Source organism: Perognathus longimembris, chromosome 17, assembly GCF_023159225.1.
Source record: "Perognathus longimembris pacificus isolate PPM17 chromosome 17, ASM2315922v1, whole genome shotgun sequence".
NCBI classification, from domain to species: Eukaryota; Metazoa; Chordata; class Mammalia; order Rodentia; family Heteromyidae; genus Perognathus; species Perognathus longimembris.
Window position 1 is genome coordinate 6,613,947 of NC_063177.1, and position 21,040 is coordinate 6,634,986.

General features: G+C 47.7%; 1 protein-coding gene across 3 annotated transcripts in view; it reads right to left on the reverse strand.

Moving 5' to 3' along the window:
• Positions 1–1,202: 1,202 nt before the first annotated feature.
• The window catches only part of Dnah2 (dynein axonemal heavy chain 2), a 128,465-nt gene continuing 108,627 nt past the window's right edge, over positions 1,203–21,040 (reverse strand). For all 3 annotated transcript variants that reach the window (XM_048365884.1, XM_048365885.1, XM_048365886.1), the window contains 17 exons: positions 20,862–20,995; positions 20,588–20,732; positions 20,259–20,458; positions 18,026–18,152; positions 14,129–14,315; positions 13,577–13,725; positions 13,272–13,455; positions 12,883–13,073; positions 5,870–6,061; positions 5,529–5,713; positions 5,086–5,314; positions 4,855–5,006; positions 4,637–4,751; positions 2,265–2,441; positions 2,092–2,166; positions 1,800–1,950; positions 1,203–1,665 (listed from right to left, as the gene is read on the reverse strand). In XM_048365884.1, the coding sequence (XP_048221841.1) occupies positions 1,511–1,665; positions 1,800–1,950; positions 2,092–2,166; positions 2,265–2,441; positions 4,637–4,751; positions 4,855–5,006; positions 5,086–5,314; positions 5,529–5,713; positions 5,870–6,061; positions 12,883–13,073; positions 13,272–13,455; positions 13,577–13,725; positions 14,129–14,315; positions 18,026–18,152; positions 20,259–20,458; positions 20,588–20,732; positions 20,862–20,995 (2,748 nt within the window). In that variant the 3' untranslated portion in view covers positions 1,203–1,510. The remainder of the gene's footprint in view (positions 1,666–1,799; positions 1,951–2,091; positions 2,167–2,264; positions 2,442–4,636; positions 4,752–4,854; positions 5,007–5,085; positions 5,315–5,528; positions 5,714–5,869; positions 6,062–12,882; positions 13,074–13,271; positions 13,456–13,576; positions 13,726–14,128; positions 14,316–18,025; positions 18,153–20,258; positions 20,459–20,587; positions 20,733–20,861; positions 20,996–21,040) is intronic.

Genomic DNA, 21,040 nt, shown 5'->3' on the forward strand with positions numbered 1-21,040 from the left:
GGGTGAGGGGGAAAGGCTATGCCGGGGCTCTCGGGGCTCCTTATGGGAAGGCCGAGGCTACACCCCTCGCTGTCAACTGGAGTGAGACTCTTCAGTGGCCCGAGGAGTAGAGAAAGGCACACCTTGGTCCGGCCACATCTGACCCCAGTAGATCATGGCACTGACCCTGTCTGCAAACTGCCCTTTATTTAAATCGGCCCTTCAATTAGGATCACTGCGCCCCGCCCTCGTGTTGGGGAGGGAAATGTCAACACACGGGAGACTGGGAGTCCTTTCGGGCCCCTCTAGACCTCTGGAACCTCTAGCTGGAAACCTGATCTTCCACTCTAACTCTCTTTTGGGGTACACGGATGCTCCACGCCCTGGTTTTCTCCCTAGAGCCTTTTCCGAGACCCGAGCGGCTATCCCCAGCCCATCTCCTGTCCCTCCGGCCACTCGGACGTCCCTTCCCCCTGCGCAGGGATGGTTTCCCTCTTCTCAAACGCCCTTGCGGCGGCCCGTTACCTGGTTCTGGGAGTCCCAGGTATTCAGGCTCCCCAGGGTCTCCTGGGGGTCCAGCGGGCCCCCCCTCTCCCAGGCTGGGGTTGGGGGGGCCGCTCCGCCCCGTGGCGCAGTTGGATTTTCCAACACAAACACTGGCACCCCTGCTGCTCCCCGCCCCGCCCCCTCCGCGGCCCCGCCCCGCCCGGAGCCGAGTCCCGCTTCCAGGCTCCGCCCGCCACCGGCGGTGGGCGCCCAACTCGGAGGCCGGGCGGGGCACCGGGCGGGGTTCGGGGTGGGGCGCGTGGGATCCATCCTCGACCGCTGACAAACTCCTATTCCATTCGGATCCCGCTCTCTTCCAAGGTAAGCCCGCCCTGAGACTTAGCCACACCTTTATGCCCCACTGTCCCTGCCCTTCGGTTCAAGGCCACGCCTCCTTTCCTCTGGAGGCCGCAGAACTTTTCTTTTTTTTCTTTTTGTCAGTCCTGGGGCTTGGACTCAGGGCCTGAGCACTATCCCTGGCTTCTTTTTGCTCAAGGCTAGCACTCTGCCACTTGAGCCACAGCGCGTTTCTGTATATGTGGTGCTGGGGAATTGAACCCAGGGCCTCATGTATATGAGGCAAGCACTCTTGCCACTAGGCCATATCCCCAGCCCCTTTTCTTTTTTTTCTCTAGTCTCCATGTCTCTGTCTTTCTCCTACCCTCACTTTCTCTCTAGTTTCTCTTGGGGTAGTAGCTCACCAGTATTCTAAGAAAGGTCCAGGCTTCCTCCCCCACGTAATTACCACCATTCCATTGAGATTTAGAGTTTAGGGTCACAAATGCTTTACTGCTCTGAGCTCCAGTACAACTCTCCCACCTTTATACTTCACAGTACTAGGTATCTCCAGGACCCCATCACCCGCCAGATTCAGATTCAGATTCAGCCAAGGTTAAAGCCCGATTAAGGTCCAGCCTTAGTAGGATTTCATTAACAGTCTTGAGTCCTCAACACTCCCAAAAGAAGGCAAGAAGAGGAAGCCTCCTCAGTTGTCCAGGCTCATAAGTAGAGCAGTGCCCCTCTTGATCCAGTGATCAGATGTCATGGCCCCTGATCGAAGGTCTATGCCGATGACAAAGGAGGCTCGATCCGAGGTGCCTGCTCGGTTGGGATAGTAATAGCAGGGACAGGAGTACATGCCTGGGGAAAGTAAAGGAAAGAAATCAGACCCTGGAGACCCTGGAGAGCCAGTTGGGAGCAACTGAGGACTGGAACCAAAGATGAGTTAGGATCCAAAATAAGAGGGGCAGGCAGGGCTGGGAGAGCTGCCCTACCCTTGGCACTCTTCTTGCGGCTCTCTGCAGGACGGAAGTGGATTGTGGGCATGAGGCAGACCAACTGCATGGGTTCTGCCTCCACCAAGCAGGAGTTCTTCCAGTCCCAGCCAGCACCCTCCAAGTATAGGCCTCGAACCCACACACCATCCTGGGGAGAGATGAGTGCAGGTTTGGTGATCTTAAGTCTACAGCACTCCTGGCCATTCCTTCCTCCCCAGTTCTTTCCCACTTTTGCTCCCTCCACACTCCACCAATCTTTTACCAAAGCCCAAGCTCATGTGCCTCCCACCTTGGGTGGATACACTAAGTTGCTGTCATCCACAGTGGAAACGATAAACTCCCAGGAGAGGCTGTCCACTGAAATCTAAGAGTCAAAGGTGACAATGAAAGAGGTGCCCAGAGAGGAGAGGAAATATCCATTCATAGTATGCCCTCTCCTTCACATCCCATAATGGTGCTCACATTATTTTGGCGAGCCGACGATTGCAGCACAGCCGTGAGGAAACCAGTGGGAAAGGTAAATCCAGACAGCCAGAAAAGCACAGGAGGCCTAGCACGACTAGCCCATAGTTCAAACTGCTCCACACGAAGAGCCAAGTCACGAGTCCACGAAGCCAGTGGCTTTTGTGATGGATATGCCTGGGGGAGGAGGCAGGGCATGGGTCCATTCATTCCACCTGGCATTTACACCCTTATCTTCAACACTTGAAACAGCTGTGAGAAGTGGTGTTAGTAGATAACTGTAACCCTTCTGTACATCACCTTTTTTTTTTTTGTCAATCTTGGGGCTTGAACTAAGGGCCTGAGCACTACCCCTGGCTTCTCTTTGCTCAAGGCTAGCACTCTGCCACTTGAGCCACAGCGCCACTTCTGGCCGTTTTCTGTATATGTGGTGCTGGGGAATTGAACCCAGGGCCTCATGTATACGAGACAAGCATTCTACCACTAGGCCATAGTCCCAGGCCCTGTACATCACCTTTATAATAATAATTTTTAAAGAAAATTAAAAGTAGTGTAGGGGCTGGGAATGTGGCTTAGTAGTAGAGTGCTTGCCTCGTGTGCTTGAAGCCCTGGGTTCGATTCCTCAGCACCATGAATATAGAAAAGGCCAGAAGTGGCGCTGTGGCTCAAGTGGTAGAGTGCTAGCCTTGAGCAAAGAGAAGCCAGGGACAGTGCTCAGGCCATGAATCCCAAGCCCCAGGACCTGGCAAAACACACACACACACACACACACACACACACACACACACACACACACACACACAAAAGAAGCCAACTCTCAGGAAAGAAGCATAAAATGGCAGCTACTTATTAATGACACCAGTACAGGGCAAGTATCCTTTATGAGAAATACTCAGGGCTAGAAGTGTTCCAAAGTCAGAGTTTCTTGGAATTTTGGATGATTAACATACAGTTTGATACATATACTTTGTTGAGGATCCATAATCCAAAAATCCAAAATCTGAAGCTTTTTGATGTTCATGTTGCACTCAAAAAGTTTCAAGACATTTATCAGGATAAATTGTATACACAAGTGGAAATGTCACACTGGAAGCCGCCTTATATAAGCAGCTAATCAGTACTGATAAAGTTTCAGCTCTGTGCCTGTAGCTCATGCCTATACTACTACTCAGGAGGCTGAGAGCTGGAGAAGCAATATGCCAAGCCAGCCTGGACAGAAAAAGTCTGAGAGACTCCATCTCCAATTAACCAGTAAGATGCTGGACTGGAAGTGTGACTCAAGTGGTAGTGCAATAAGCAAGAAAGCTGAGGTTGAGGTCCCAAGTTTAAGTTCCAGTACAAGAATACAAAAAAAATGTTTCAAGTCAGGCATGATAGTTGACTGCTATAATCCCAGCTATCAAGGTTTGATGCCAGAATGAGCAAAGTTAGTAGGAGTCCTATATCAAAAACAATTAGAGGGCTGGGAATGTGGCTTAGCGGTAGAGTGCTTGCCTAGCATGCATGAAGCCCTGGGTTTGATTCCTCAGCACCACATAAACATTAAAAACCACAAGTGGTGCTGTGGCTTAAGAGTTAGAGTGCTAGCCTTCAGCATAAAGAAGCCAAGGACAGTGCTCAGGCCCTGAGTCCAAGCCCCAAGACTGGCAAAATGAAACAAACAACAACAACAACAAAACCCTTAGAGCAAAAGGACATGGGGCATGGCTCAAGTGGTAAAGTATCTAGGAAACACGAGATCCTGAGTTAAAAACAGTACAGCAAAAGGTAAATAAGTGAGACCTTAAAGAGTGTTTAACGTTTTTAGATTAGGGATCCTTGACTTAAAAAACTAAGCATCATTAATGAAGCCCCTACTATGCAATGTACAGTAGTGAAATCTTTGAAACATCCTTTGGAGGTTATCAATTTGCCTTGAATACATCTATAAGTTAGTAATTTGTGCAGAGATGACTAGTGTATGGCAGAGCCAGATTTCAATCTTGAACCTGGCTGGATTCAAAGCCAAGATCTTGCTAGGTGTGAGTGGCTCACACCTGTAATTCAGCTATTCAGGAGGCTGAAATCTGAGGATCAAGATTTGATGCCAGCTTCGGCAGGAAATTCTGGCCAGAAAGTCCATGAAACTTTTATCTCCAATGGTCCACAAAAAAGCTGGAGGTAGAGCTGTGGCTCAAATAGTAGAGTGCCAGTCTTGAATGAAAAAGCTAAAGACCACTACCCAGGTCCTGATTTCAAAGCTCAGTTTTAGCACACACAAACCCAGACCCCTGCACATTCTTATATGCCCCTTAGAGCCAGAAGACGAAGTCAGAGGTGAGAGAAGGAAGCTCTGTATTCAACACTGGAAGAATAGAGTGATGGAATCTTGCCTTTCCCCAGAGTGGAGGAACGTGGGCATCAAAGATGCAATTGAAAATCTCTTCCAGGCTTGTTGACATGACAATGAGACCCTGGATACCTTTCTCTAGGTCTGTCAGTGAGGTCCTAAGTAGAACGAGGTGGGTAGAATATTAGAAATGGCACTGGCCAAGGGTGAAGGGCCTGCCTCTGCCCCCTTCCATTTTCTGCAGTACCCACTCCATCTTACAGGATGGTCTCCATCAGCTTGTTATATCTCTGGATCTCCTGCAGAAGGACCACATTGAGGGGGGACGGGTCCAGAGCGAGCAGCTTTTGCGTCCCTTCATAGTCGATCATCTCTGGAATCTTCTGCTTTACATCAGCAGCCAACTCAAGGACCTGGGGGGCTAGAGCCCTGAGTGTGGCCCGCCCCTCCTCAGCACTTCCCTCCCCCGCCCAGGGACCCCTTGGCTCCCACCTTCTCCTCTCTGCTCTGGCTGCCGGCCCTGGTGGGTGTAATCTGGGGTTGCAGAGAAAGCAGAGTCTCAAAGAGGGTTCGTGCCTCAGTAATCTGGGAAGCTACATCAGCATTGGGGTGCTGGCCAAAGGCCTCAGGGGGATCCATGCCAGGCAACAAGCTGATGTACTCCTTGTAAGAGGCCAGGCTCCCATCTTTGGGAATGAAATAAGTCTCCAAAACAGACAACCTGAAGAACCACAGCCTAAGTGTCAGCACATTCCAGCACATGGGCCTCAATGACCCAGGTCCCTATGCCCCTCCCATTTGTCCTCCCAACCCTCCACTCCCATCTGTCTTCTCTCAAACTCACATTCTATCCTCAGTCACTTCCCCCCAAGCCCCAATCCTGCCACCTGGACTGTTGGCCCCCCTGCTCAGTGTCACCAGTAGAAAGCCCTCACCGGTAGAAAGTTGTTGTCAGAGCCTGCTCACAGAAATAGTCATTGATATAGGTGGTGAGCAGACGCCGGTCCCAGTCATCTGTCACGTGGCCACCATAGTTGACGCCAGCAATGAGGTACTTGAGTGCATCCCAGGGGGTCTCCTCATAGTCATCCAGGTAGAGTCTCAGCAGGCTCTCTGACACCTGTGCGTGGTCCAAACCCAAGCGCCCAGCCCCCACACAGTTATGGGGAAGGCACCCCTTCCGAGTTTTAACACAGGTTTCCTATCAGCTGCTGTTCCTACATGGGGGCTAGAGGGAAGGAAGGAGGGAAGGCTGGGCTGAGGGATTAGCACTAACCTCAAAGTCAGAATCGTTGAAGTCATAGATAATGTTCCAGCCAAGCTGCAGAAACTTTTTGCGTTCAAGTAACACAGAATGGAAAAAGCAGAGTGCAAACAGCAGCTTCTTATATTTGGCAGGTCTGATGCACCGGGTGAACTGTGGTTCTGTCATCAGTTGGTACAGGCGTGTCATGTTGGCTTTTAAGCCCTGGGGACAGTGAAAGGCAAAGATGAGATGAAAGGAATCATGTTCAGCTCCACTACTTGCACCCCTGTACCATTGTGGAGGTTATTGACAAAGGCACTGGATGGAGGAGGGAATGATGGCTGAAGTCTAGCCCCTCAGCTGCATGCTAAGATAGGCACTCATTTATAAGGCTGCATACCTTAAAAATAATTTAATTCACAAGCCAGGCACTGGAGGCTCACCCCCTGTAATTCTAGCTACTCAGAAGGCTGAGATCTGAGGCTCATGGTCAAAGCCAGCCCAGGCAGGAAAGTCCATGAGACTCAAAGTCCCAATGAACTTTTCTGAGAAAAAAGCTGAAGTGGCGCTGTGGTTGAAAGTAGTAGAGCACTAGCCTTGAGCAGAAAAGCTCAGGGACAGAGCTTAGTCCCAGAGTTCAAATCTCAGGACTCCCCCCCCCCCTCCAAAAGTGAAAGTTCATTATAGATTTAAAAATCCGTTAGTATATCATCAATGAAAAACATTCTTGTAATTGGTTTTATCAGGCTTCCATAAGTTGAGATTTGGAGGATATGACTAGAGAGGAAGATCTTGGCTTCCTGGAGAAGAAATAGAAAGAATAAGGGTACAGAAGAGAAATAAGAGAGAGGTGGAGGAAGGAGCCCCCAGCACCACCCTCTAAGAGGAATGGCAGTCTGAGTCATTACCAGGTGTCATGGAGCCACTCTGTGTAGGACAGTTGATAGGTTAAAACAGTGTGCATGAGAGGGTGTTTTTGGTGTTGAGGATTGCACTCAGGTACTCTTGCATGCTAAGCACAGAATCTACCATTGAGATACATCCCCAGCTCCTCCTGAAAGTATGTTATCTATGACTAGCAGGACAGAATAATGAGAAACTTGAAGTAAGGTTGGTTAGTGGCTCACATCTGTAATCAGTCCTAGCTTCTCAGGAGACTGAGATCTGAAGATTACAGTTTGAAGCTAGCTCAAGCAGGAAAGTCCATGAGAATCCTGTCTTCAATCAACCAACAAAGAGCTGGAAATGGAGCTGTGGTTCAGGTGGTAGAGCACTAGCCTTGAGCAAAAAAGCTCGGGAACAACTCAGTGTAAGCCCTAAGACCAGAATAAAGAGAAAAAATTGAAGTAAGAATATTGGATATGATGGGTGCTGATGGCTCATAGCTACTCAGGGGGCTGAGATGTGAGAATTTAGGTCAAAATTAGCCCAGGCAGAAAAGTCCATGAGACTCTTATCTCCAATTACTCAGCAAAAAATAAAAACAAAAGGGGAAGAGGAGATGTGGCTCATGTGATAGGTAGAGCGAAATAAGCCAAATGAGTATGTAAGGTGAGGGCCTGAGTTCAAGTCCCAGTATTGGCACACACAAAAATGAATATTGGACACAGCTTCAAAAATAAAATGTAATTTTTAAAATGCCATTTGTAATATTGTCAAAATATGCACAATAACATAATAAATCTAATGAAAATGCATAAATATATGTGGAGCAAATTACAAAATGTTCCTGAAGAAATAAATGTTGAAAAATGCTATATTTGTGGATTGAGAGATTTATTGTCAAGTTTCCTTCCAAGTTGATCAATGGAATCTGTTTTGTGGAAGTTGTCAAGCTAATTAAGGAATTTATACTGGAAAATAAAGGACCAAGGATAGCTTGAAGAATAAAATAAGAGGATTTGCCTTACCACCTATTAAGTAATTAAGATTATGAACATCTTGATCAATGAACAGAATAAAGGGGCCAGAAACTTATGCATGTATGGAAGTGGGATTAAAGGCTGACCAGGCTCTTCTTCTTTGTCTTCATCATGTTCAGCTGTGAACTCAGGGCTTTATAGTGGCTAGGCAGATGTTCTATTATCCAAGTCACACTCCTTATCCCTTTTTATTTGGCCTTTTATCCCCCTGGTGCCAAAGCCTAAACACAAGGCCTTGCATTTGCTCAGTTCTTTTGCTCACAGTTGGTTGATCACTTGAGCCACACCTCCAGTCCAATCCAGCTTTTTTTTTTTTCTGGTTAATTGAAGATAGAGTTCTCAGACTTTTCTGCCTGGCCTTCAATGGAGATTCTCAGATCTCAGCCTCCTCAGTAGCTAGGATTATGAGTAACTAGGCATGAGCCACCAGTGTCCAGCTTGCGCTGCCTTTTTTTTTTTTTGCTGGTCCTGGTGGCTTGAACTTAGGCACCTTGGCTCTGTCCCTGAGCCTTTCTGTGCTCAAGGCTAGTGCAATACCACTTGAGCCATAGCACCACTCCCAGCTTTTTCTGAGTAGTTTATTGGAGATAAGAGTCTCATGGACTTTTCTGCCCTGGCTGGCTTTGAACTGCAGTCCTCAGATCCCAGACTCCTGAGTAGCTAGGATTATAGATGCAAGCCACGAGTACCCAGCTGCTCTGATTACTTTTGAGAAGGTCTCACTCTGTCTAGGCTGACTTGGGCCACAATTCTATTTATGCTTCCTTCATAGGTGTCAATGACAGGCATGTGCCAACATGCCCAGCCTTTCCCATTGAGATAGAGTCTCAAGAACTTTTTGGCCTAGTTTGGCTTGGAGCCATGATTCTCTAAATTGTGTAGCTGGGATGAGAGATGCACTGCGCCAAATTATTAATTGAGATAGGGTCTTAGGAACTTTTTGCCTAAGTTGACAAAACTTGAACTGGGATTCTTCTGATACCACAAGTATTTCCGAGTTTCCTTTCTTTGTTTTCAATCTTTCTTCCTTCTTCCTTCCTTCCTTCCTTCCTTCCTTCCTTCCTTCCTTCCTTCCTTCCTTCCTTCCTTCCTTCCTTCTTCCTTCCTTCCTTCCTTCCTTCCTTCCTTCCTTCCTTCCTTCCTTCCTTCCTTCCTTCCTTCCTTCCTTCCTTTCTTTTTCTTTTTTTTTCTTGGATAGTGCTAGTGTTTGAAGTCAGGTCCTCAAACTTTCTAGTCAGACCACTACCATTTCAACCATGCTCCCAGACCTTGAGTAGGCATTTGTGCTCAGAAGGAGTTATTCAATAAAAGGTTCTAGAGGAAATGGTCACCTATCTGGGAAAAACAAGGCAAAAACAAAAATGTAGGGTTGAGTATGTGATTTTGGGCACAGCCTTTGTCTAGTATGTGCAAGGCCCTCTGTTAGATCATCAGCATCACATACACACACACACACACACACACACACACACACAATGAAATCACATCTATGCCTCATAACACAAAAATAAATTCCAAACAACTAAAAACCTAAACATGAAAGTCTATAAGACAAGTATAGGAGAGTAATTTTATAACCTTGGAAAAGACCAAGGCTTTCTTGAATAAGATAGGAGCAAGAACTATTAAAAATAAAATTTAAATTAAAATAAAGCTAAATTCAGTCTCATAAAAATTAAGAATTTATGTCCCACCCAGCCTCTGTTGGAAAGAGGGGGCTGGCTAAGGAGGGTGAAAGAGGATGAATATGATTGAATGAGATTGTCTATAAGTATGAAAATAGCAGAGTGGGGGCTGGGGATATGGCCTCGTGGCAAGAGCGCTTGCCTCGTATACATGAAGCCCTGGGTTCAATTCCCCAGCACCACATATACAGAAAATGGCCAGAAGTGGCACTGTGGCTCAAGTGGCAGAGTGCTAGCCTTGAGCAAAAAGAAGCCAGGGACTGTGCTCAGGCCTTGAGTCCAAGCCTCAGGACTGGCCAAAAAAAAAAAAAAGAAAGAAAATAGCAGAGTGAAATCTGATGAATTCGTATGAGAAGGGGGGGGGGGGTGAATAAGGAAGAGTGATGGGAAGAAGATTGATTGGAATACATTATATACATGCCTGGAAATATTGCAATGAAATTTCTCTTTGTAAATATATGTTTAAAAGAATCACAGCAACTAAATGGTGTTCATAGTACTTTTTTGTTTTGTTTTGTTAGTGGTACTGGGGTTTGAACTCAGGACTTCACACTTACTAGGCAAAGGCTCTACCAGTTGACCCCCCACTCCATCCTTACTATACTTTCCTATGTGAGTTGTCCTATATGTAAGAACAATGTCTGTGATGTTGTTTTACTTCTCTGCTGTTCCTGTAAGTTTGTGACAAAAATACATTAAACTAGCTGGGCATCAGTGGCTCATGCCTGTGATCCTAGCTACTCAGGAGGCTGAGATCTAAGGGTCACAGTTAGAAGCCAGCCCAGGCAGGAAAGTCTGTGAGACTCTTATCTTCAATTAATCACAGAAAAAGCTGGAAGTAGCACTATGGATCAAGTGGCACAGTGCTAGCCTTGTGCAAAAGCTCAGTGACAGTGCCCAGGCCCAGAGTTCAAGCCCCAGGACTGGCCAAAACAAAAGCATTAAGCTGAGAGCTAGAGGTGTGGCTCCAGTGGTAGAGTGCTTGTTTAGCAAGTGTGAGACCCTGACTACAAACCCCAGTACTGACAAAATGAATGATGGAACAAAAGGAAGGGAGAAAAAAAGATGAAAGAAAGGAAGGAAGGATATTAAACTAAGCTTGGCGCTGGTGGTTCACATTCATAATACCAGTTACTCAAGAGACTGAGAGTCTGAGATGAAGGTTCAAAGCCAGCCGAGGCAGACAAATCTGAGAGACTCATATCTCTAGTTCACGAGAAAAAAGATGGAAGTGGAGGTGTGGCTCCAGTGGTAGAGTGGCAGCCTTAAGTGAAAAAGTCAAGTGAGAGCTTGAAGCCCTGAGTTCAAGCTCCAGTACTAGCGCAAATAGAAGTGTGGGACTTCTGGCACTAGGGTTCCAGGAAGGGCTTGGTCATCAGGTGGCAATTCAGCATTGGAACTGGCCTTCGGACTGGAGTCAGAGATGAGGATGGGAATTAGAGTAATCTAAAAGATAGTATTTCCATACATTTCTGAAAAGAATAAACGAACAAAGAGAAATGTTGGAGGTCAAGGACCAAGGTCTTGAGATATAACCATGTACAAAGAACAGAAGGAAATACAGAATATAAGTGATGTCAAAAGACAGGAGTAGCCAAGCACCAGTGGCTCACACCTGTAATCCTAGCTACTCAGGAGGCTGAGATCTGAGGATCATGGTTTGAAGTCAGCCTGGGCAGGAAAGTCCATGAGATGCTTATCTCCAATAAACTACCCCCCAAAAGTCAGAAGTGGTGCTGTGGTTCAAGTGGTAAAGTGCTCACCTTGAGAAAAAGCAGCTCAGGGACAGCTCCCAGACCCAGAGTTCAAGCCCCAGGACATCTCCACTCCCTACACACACAAAGCTACCAAACTATCTGAGCATTGATGGTGCATGCCTATAATCCTAACTACTGAGGAGGCTGAGATGTAAGGATTGAAGTTCAGAGACAGCCTGGATAGGCAAATCTTTAGGACTCTTCTCCTAATAACCAGGAAAAAGCCAGAAGTGGAAGTATGGCCCAAGTGGTAGAATACCAATTTTTAGAGAAAAAGCAGAGGAAGAGCTTGAGGCCCTTAGTTCAAGCCCCATAACAGAAGGAAAAAAAAGAAAGAAGCAGAAAGAGTGTGCAGGCTGGTATGTAGCTCAGTGGCAAAGCACTTGCCTAGAAAGTGCAATATCATGGGTTTGATCCCCAGTTCCAAGAAAGAAAACACCAAAAGAAAAAAAAAACAGTTAAAAGAAAAAGGAGAGAGTATATGTTAGGAGGGAAGGAAGAGGAATAAGGCTCTGCAGTGTGATTTTAGGAAGAGACTGTAAGGAAATATTGGGAGGGTGGTGAATTTAGAAATTCAATACCCCAAATTCTGGTTCTTGAATATTTATTTGCCCTTTTTGTGCCATTTTAGCTTTAAAATGGGAGTAACAATTCTTTTTTTTTTTTTTTTTTTTTGTCCAGTCCTGGGGCTTGGACTCAGGGCCTGAGCACTGTCCCTGGCTTCTTCTCGCTCAAGGCTAGCACTCTGCCACTTAAGCCACAGCGCCACTTCTGGCCGTTTTCTGTATATGTGGTGCTGGGGAATTGAACCCAGGGCCTCATGTATACAAGGCAAGCACTCTTGCCACTAGGCCATATTCCCAGCCCCTATTAATTGATTTACATACACACACATTAGGTAAGAATTGTTACTCCCAGGGGCTGGGGATATGGCCTAGTGGCAAGAGTGCTTGCCTTGTATACATGAAGCCCTGGGTTCAATTTCCCAGCACACAAATACAGAAAACGGCCAGAAGTGGCACTGTGGCTCAAACTGCAGAGTGCTATTCTTGAGCAAAAAGAAGCCAGGGACAGTGCTCAGGCCCTGAGTTCAAAGCCCAGGACTGGCAAAAAAAAAAAAGTAAATCAATTAATAAACATAAAGAACTTAGAACAGTGTTTGGCATATAATAATCACTAAAGAAATGTTAGATTTATAATCACTAAAACAAACATTCTAAGAGTCCCACACAAAGAAAAAAGGACGTGGAATTTTTTCAAAGAAAAAACTCTCATTTCCATTTCCTAGAGTTCATTTTGATTAATATATTTTGTATAATCAGAGGAATGTGAAATCTGTTTTCTTTTGTTTTTTGCAAGTCCTGGGCCTTGAACTCAGGGCCAAAGCAACTGTCCCTGGCTTCTTTTTACTCAAGGCTAGCACTCTGCCACTTGAGCCACAGTGCCACTTCTGGCCCTTTCTATCTATGTGGTGCTGAGGAATTGAACCCAGGGCTTTATGTATATGAAGCAAGCACCTTACCACTACACCATATTCCCAGCCTGAATGTGGAATGTTTTTAGAGAACAACAAAACTGAACAAAATAGTGGTATTCAGGCTAGACCCTCTCTGATGCTAGCCTGAGCAAAGGTAGACGAAATGGCACCGTTGATGCCAGCTTTCTACAGCCATCTGTACCTTTGGTGGTTCTGTGGTCATCTTGATGCTGGCCTGCAAGATGGAGATAGGGAAGTCTGGATGGGGGCTAGAGCTGAGCCAGAGGCGGAAGGAAGGGTGAGGGTCCTCCACCTGCAGCTGTTCTACCAGCTTGTCCAGATTAGGCATCCAAGACAGTGACAGGTGGCAATTTGCCAGGAACACCCAATGTCCTGTGAGGAGACAGGGAGGTCATGGAGACTCAGTCACTACACCTCGTCCCTGCCCACGCATTCCATCTGGTGGCTTAGGGCTGGTGTCCCTCACTCAGGCCCACCACTCTTGGGAGCTGCAGTCACAATGGTGTGGTTAAGGTTGGAGGTTCTGGGGAGGAGGACTAGGGCTGAGGATGGAAAAGTGAGAACACTGACCATGCTGCACACCGTCTCGGAGGAGCCGCGCAGCAATGGGAGCCTGGCCCTGGCCCAGGGAGAGGGCGTGGAAGCGCTGGGCCATGCCTGTGTGCTCTGCCAGCTGGAGCAAGGCACTGGTGGGGTCCACACCCGGAGACAAGATGAATACAAGTGGAGATCGCGGGGTGGAATCTTCCATCACCTGGAAGCAGAAGAATGGCCTCAGCCTCAGAAAGCCACAGAGCCTAAGCACGGAGGGAGAGCCAAAAGGTGTGGGCGGCAGGGAGGTCAGGGGTGGAGAGGCAAGGGGCAAAGCCACTGACCAATTTCATGTTCAACACGGGAGGCTCAATAAAGCGGGAGCCAAGGTTGGAGACAATGAACGAAGTGACGCAGAATGCCACCCGGTCCTGGCGCAGGGAGCGGACAATCAGCATCCGCTGCATTTCATTGCAGGCGTTTTCCCATTCACCTGGGGAGGAGGGAGACAGTGACAGGCAAAGGGAGTCCTGGAAGAGCTAATTTTCTAAACCGAGAGGCACTGCAGGAGAGGCAGCAGTGGCATGGAGGTCCAGAGAGATAAAGAGGAAAGAGAAGGGCTGGGAATATGGCCTATGGCAAGAGTGCTCACCTTGTATACATGAAGCCCTGGGTTCGATTCCCCAGCACCACATATATAGAAAATGGCCAGAAGTGGCGCTGTGGCTCAAGTGGCAGAGTGCTAGCCTTGAGCAAAAAGAAGCCAGAGACAGTGCTCAGGCCCTGAGTCCAAATCCAGGACTGGCAAAAAAAAAAAAAAAAAAGAGGAAAGAGAATGGCAAACAGGCTGAATGAAGGAGAGGAGAGACAGAGAGCACCCCCTGGCCTGGGTATACCTGGCAGCATGGCTTTCTCAGGGGCAGCATTGGTATACCACAGGAGCCAGTCCCGAGGATACTGCTCAAAGGAGTTCATGAGTCCATGGAAGTTGGTCAGTTTGTCCAGCTCTGTGATATTGTCCCAGTAGGCATCTGCGAGCCAACTAGTGCATGGGTTATCCATTTGGCCCTCCCGATCCAGGACCTCGTAGGTAGGAGAGAGGAGAAAGGGTTCATGGAAACTACTCCTCAAAAGAAGAGTGATTTTGAATGTTCCCAGCACAATGAAATGACAAAAATTTGAGTTGATAGCTATACTAATTACCCTGAGCTGATCATTATACAGTGTATATATATTGTGTTAGAATGTCACACCAAACCTCACAAATATTCATAAATACTATTTGTTACTTAAAATTTTTACATATACTTTTAAAGTTATTTCCCCCTTTTTTTCCAACCTTCTTTTGTGTTCTTGTTCTGTGTGTGTGTGTGTGTGCGCGTGCGCACACACGCGCGTCTCCCTCTAGCTCTTTCTTTCTAGTAAGAAAGCCAGCATTGGCTTTGCATGAAATAAAATGAATGAAAAGATGAATACAGGAATCCAAGATGGATGAAAATCTACCTTTAACTGGGCAATAAATGGAATGCACACTGCTTAGCTAGTACAGTTGAAAGCTTAGGAAACTGGCTCCCTCTGGTGGTTTTATGGCAGTAATGTCTCCAAACCTTCTGACTTGAAATGGTTGCCTCACTCTTCAGAGGAATCTGTTCAGAGTGTGTGTGTGTGTGTGTGTGTGTGTGTGTGTGTGTGTGTGTGTGTGTGTGTGTGTGTGTACTGGTACAGTGGCCTGAACTCAGGACCTGGGCTCTATCCCTTTGCTTTTTCACTTAAGGCTGGCATACTCTGGACTTTTTTGCTGTTAATTGGAGATAAAGAGTCCTACAAACGTTCCTGCTGGCTTCAAACTGTGGTCCTCAGATCTCAGCACAGGCATGAGCCACTGGTACGAGGCTCCATATTTATTCTTCACCTTCTTTTTTGCCAGTCCTGGGTCGTTTACTCAAGGCTAGCACTCTACCACTTGAGCCACAGCGCCACTTCTGGCCTTTTCTGTTTATGTGGTGCTGAGGAATCGAACCCAGGGCTTTATGCATTCAAGACAAGCACTCTACCACTAGGCCACACCCCTAACCCCATATTAATTCTTTAACTTTTCCCCAGTTTGGGGGGGATTTGAACAAAGGGCCCCAGACTTTTTTTTGGCTTTTTCTACTCATGGCTAACATTCTACCACTTGAACCTCCACTTCTGGCTTTTTGCTAGCTAATTTGAGGTGAGCATCTCTCAGATTTGTTTGCCTGTGCTGACTTCCAACAGTAATCTTCAGATCTCAACCTCTTGAGTAGTTAGAATTACAAGCAGGAACCACTGATGCCCAGGATTAAAACAAAATTTTTTTTGAGACACAGTTTTGTTATACTACCCAGGCTGGCCTCAAACTCCTGGGTTTAGTTAATTCTTCTGACTCAGCTTCCCAAGTAACTTGGACTTTTTTTTTAGCCAGTCCTGGGGGCTTGAACTCAGGGCTGAGCACTGTCCCCGGCTTCTTTTTGCTCAATGCTAGCACTCTACCACTTGAGCCACAGTGCCACTTCCAGCTTTTTGTGTTTATGTGATGCTAAGGAATCGAACCCAGGGTTTCACGCATGGTAGATAAGCACTCTACCACTAAGCCACACTCCAAGCCCTGCATGCTGGGCTTTTTAACTGTGTGTGTGTGTGTGTGTGTGTGTGTGTGTGTGTGTGTGTGTGTGAGTGTGTGTGTGTACGCTGATACTGAAGCTTGAACTCATGAGCCTTTGCCCTTGCTTGGTTTTCCTGCTCAAGGTTAACATTCTACTACTTTGTTTTGTTTTGTTTTTGCCAGTCCTGGGGCTTGGACTCAGGGCCTGAGCACTGTCCCTGGCTTCTTTTTACTCAAGGCTAGCACTCTGCCACTTGAGCCACAGTGCCACTTCTGGCTGTTTTCTGTATATGTGGTGCTGGGGAATTGAGCCCAGGGCCTCATGTATACGAGACAAGCACTCTTGCCACTAGGCCATACCCCCAGCCCAACATTCTACTACTTAAGCTACACTTCCACTTCTGTATATTTACTGGTTAATTTGAAATCAAACTCCCATGGGCTTTTCTGTCCAAGCTGGCTTCTTGTGATTCTCAGATCTCAGCCTCCTGAGTAGCTAGGATTACAGGTGTGAGCCACAGTTCTTGGCTTTCGTAGGTATACATCACTGAACAAATCAAAAGCCTTTGAAAATTTTATTTCCCAATGTAGGAATTATGAACCCATGGGCAGATTATAGACTATTAAAAGCATAACAAATGGGGCTGGGGATATGGCCTAGTGGCAAGAGTGCCTGCCTCGGATACACGAGGCCCTAGGTTTGATTCCCCAGCACCACATATACAGAAAACGGCCAGAAGCGGCGCTGTGGCTCAAGTGGCAGAGTGGTAGCCTTGAGCGGGAAGAAGCCAGGGACAGTGCTCAGGCCCTGAGTCCAAGGCCCAGGACTGGCAAAAAAAAAAAAAGCATAACAAATAAATGAATTATCCAGTAGGTTAAAGATGGCAATGCCATGTTAAAACAGAATAAACTGAGGAGAGGGAGGGAGGCTGGGAGTGCTGCAGGTATTATGAAGTAGTAAATAAGGAGATGAAGGGCTGGAGGTTATCTTGCTAGGAAAGCATTTACTAACGTGGGCAAGGCTTGGCTTCCATCCTCAGAACCATTCAAAGATAAAATAAAAGTGGCCTCCTTGAAGTGAGATTAGAAGGACATGAGGGAAGGCTAAGTGTATAATTTCCTGGGCAGGGCACATCTGGTCCCACAGGTCCTCCAGTAAGATATGCCAGGGAGTTTGAGGAGAATACTAGAACACAGTCAGGGCTTGGGCAGTGGAGGTGACATTGGGTGTGGAGAATCCTGTCCAAAATGGCGTTCATGTTAAAAAAAAAAAAACAACAAAGCCCTCTCTGGTTGCTAGATTGAGGGCTGGGGGAGGGGCACTGGAACATTAAAATCCAGATCAGAAGTACAGTGGCAGTGTCTCACGCCTATAATCCAAGCTATTCAGGAGGCTGAGATCTAAGGATCGCAGTTTGAAGTCAGCCTGGGCAGGAAAGTCCATGAGACTCTTATCTCCAATTAACCACCAAAGGGGGAAAAAAACAGCTAGAAATAGAGTTGTAGCTTAAGTGGCAGAGTACTAGCATGGGGGGAGGGGCGGGGAACTCAGGGACAGTGCCCAGGCTCTGAGTTCAAGCCCTAGGACTGTTGCGTGTGTGCGTATGTGTGCATGCACTCATGCTCTTTCTCTCTCTCTGTCTCTCTCTCTCTCTCTCTCTCACACACACACACACACACACCACATCCAGATAGGAGATGAAGTGGAAAAGGAAGTGCCTGGGAGGAAAGAGACTGTAGCATGGCTGTTGGGCAGCTTTAAGAGTCCACTCAAGGCCTGTAGCCCTAGGCCCTCCATTTAAAGAGAGTCCAGTCAGCCAAGATGTGGTTTTCTCTAGTCCTGTTCAGCTGCCTGGGCAACTCGGGGTCAGAAGGGAAGAAAAGCTGGTCTAGCGGAGTGGTGGTTCTGTCCAACACATACAAGGGAGGGATGAAAGAGTAGAGGTGTGCGCAGGGAAGACGCTGTGGCAGTGATTGGAATTCAGGTTGGCACAGCAGCAGCAAGGTCAATGCCCACCAGTGGGTCACACATAAGAGGCAACTGGGGTGCATGACAAGTCACCCCCCACCCCCAGCCACAGAAAACCTGTGCACTTGTTGCCGGCTTGTCACACTTCACCTCACCCCCATCTCACCACCTGCGCCGGGACGTGTCTGCCCAACTCACCACACCCCCACGAAGAAAGAAGTTGTACTCATCCATGTTGAGCTTGCCAGAAGTCTCCAGGATTTTGGCACACATATGAAAGCTGAAGAGCAGCTTGTGGCGCTCAAAGAGAGTCCGGCAGGTGTACCTGGGAGGGGGGGGTGGGGAGGAGAGTACCCATTCATGAGGGCTCGCTGAGTGACCACCCTATAAACTCAGTCTTACACTGAAGACGCTTCATCAGCATCTAACCCAAACCTCCACAAAACAGCCAAGGGCCCAGACCTTGTGAATTTCCCCGTCCACTCCTAACTAGCATTTCGTTCCATTAAGAAACAAAACATTGGGGCTGGGGATATGGCCTAGTGGCAAGAGTGCTTGCCTCGTATACATGAGGCCCTAGGTTCGATTCCCCAGCACCACATATACAGAAAATGGCCAGAAGTGGCGCTGTGACTCAAGTGGCAGAGTGCTAGCCTTGAGCAAGAAGAAGCCAGGGACAGTGCTCAGGCCCTGAGTCCAAGCCCCAGGACTGGCCAAAAAAAAAGAAACAAAACATTGACAGGGCACTGGTGGCTCATGTCTATAATCCTAGTTACTCTGGAGGCTGAGATCTGAAGACCACAGTTCAAAGCCAATCCAGACAGAAAAGTCCATGAGACTCATATCTCCAACTAGGCATTCACACACCAGGAGACCAAAGGAGGATGCTCTCAGTACAGGAACACAGAGGCGCAATGCCTATGTGCATCTGATCATATAGGATAATGTTTATTGAAATGAACTCCAGGAAATGGAAATAAGAGGCTTTTCCTTTGTTGTTGCTTTTGTTTTCTTTTCTTTTTGTCTTGTTTGTTCATTTATTTGTCTTTGGGAGGGTAAAGAAGGTGCAGAAATGGAGGGACACTATGTGGAAAATGAACTATACAACTTGTGGGTGAGGAGGGGAGGGAAACACTGGGAGAGAATGAGGGAGAATGAGGGTGACGGGTCCAAAAAGAAATGCACTCATGACCTGACTCATGTAACTGTAACCCTTCTGTACATCACTTTTAGAATAACAATAAAAAACATTAAAAAACAATAAAATAAAATAAATCCCAAATGGGTAAAAAAAAAAAAAGATGAAAATAAAGTGCCAGGCTTGAATGAAAAAGCAAAGCAACAGAGCTAGGCTCTGAGTTCAATCCCTGGTGCCAGCACGCACGCAAACACACACACACACACACACACACACACACACACACACAATCTAGCCAAGCACACTGCTAGTTCCTAAAGACAGGGAGATGAGTAATTGTGTCTGTCTTTGAGGAAGGATGAGGTAGGGGGCCTGACAGACCCAGAGAATGAGAAGGATAAGGTGGGTGTGAGTCCTCCTCAGAGGCATCAGGGGCACCCGCCTTGCCTAGTGGGTTCAGAGGAGGCTTCTGAGATGCAGCAGGTTATCTGGAGGCATGGGAGAGGCAGAGAAGTGGGCGTGGCCAGGGAGTGTGCACAGCCAAAGGCAAGGAGTGGGACTGGCAGTGGCTTGGGGCTGGGCGGGCTGGGCAGGCCGTGCTGCCCAGGCAGCTGCTCTGATTTGGGGAAGCAGGAGGCCGAGGGGGTGGAGGCAGGTCACAAAGGCCCAGCTTCAGAGCCACTAGAGACATGGCGACACTGAAGTGTTTAACCTGGAGTGACAGGATCAGGTGTTTCCAGGCTGATGTTGATTGGCAGCTGGAGGAGGACAGGTGGAGGGGGACAAACAGAGGACGAGTTAAGGGCTGGTGTGGTAGCCAGTGGAAGGAGGGATGAGGAAGGAATTTTTTTGTTTGTTTGTTTGGGCTTTTCTTGGCCTTTTTTTTTTTTTTTTTGGTAGTTAATTGGAGATAAGAGTCTCATAGACTTTTTTTTCAGGCTGGCTTGGAATCACGATCCTTGGATCTCAGCCTCCTGAGTAGCTGGGATTATAGATGTGAGACACCAGAACCTGGCTCTTGATCTATATTTTAACAAGAACCCCAATACTTCCTGTGGGCGTTAGCATTAGAACAAGTAGAAAAGGAGACAGAGGTGCATGTCCAATATACTCAGAGACATGAAAGCGAGAATCCTCAGCCAACAGATGGTAGTTAAACCTTGAGAGTAGGTGAGTGAGCTTTCCAGGTAGGTGGAAGGAAAGGAGGGCAGTGGAGCAGGAAGATGGCTGGGAGAGTACAGTGCCGGAAGTGGCTGGAAGAGAACCGTGAGCCCCTTGGCTGGGCCGTCAGACCTGTACACCGCATAGGTATGGTAGTCGTTCAGATAGTCAATGCGGTCCTTCAGCTTGGTGCTGCGATGGCTCTTGTCGATGCTGAGGATAAAGAGGCTGATGTAGGCATCCAGTGAGAACTGGTACATGGGGTCGATGCGGCCCATGTCATTGAGCACAAAGAACAGCACTGAGGCCCTCTGGGCGCATGGGCGGTAAGCCTGTGGGGACGTGGGGGGAGCCATATGAAGACCACAGAGGGGCCCAGGGCAGGAAGGGGTTCCTAAGCCAGTACACTCAGAGCAGCCAACTCAAGGACCTGGGAGGCAGGGCTGGAGGGCACAGCTCACCTCTCTGGCCAGGTCAATGTTGATCTCTGTGGTCTCACTGGTCTCCAGCTGCTCTGTCACCTCACTAGCAGTGATCTTGGATGTCTGTAGTGTGTTCACCAGCTGTACATCATCCAGGAGGGAGCCCGTGGCCTCGTTCAGCAAGCTAGGGGGATGCCAAGGGGCACACAGGTTAAAGGGCTGGGCAAAGAGGACTCCAAGCTGTGCTTGTAGGGTGCTGGGTGCTACCTGGCAGAAGTGCTATGGAAGGTGGGTGGTGGCCTCCCAGTCTCACCGGAGAATCTCGTCCTCCAGTTCCTTGAGCTTCCTTTTGCCAGCAGCAATATTGATGACCAGAGAGTCCTTCTGCTCCTCCAGCTCAGGTCGTTCCTTCCGAACCACAATGCCTAGTAGCTGGGCCTCTAGGCCCTGTGCCAAGACTCAGGGTGAGCACTTACTCCTGCAACCACTGAC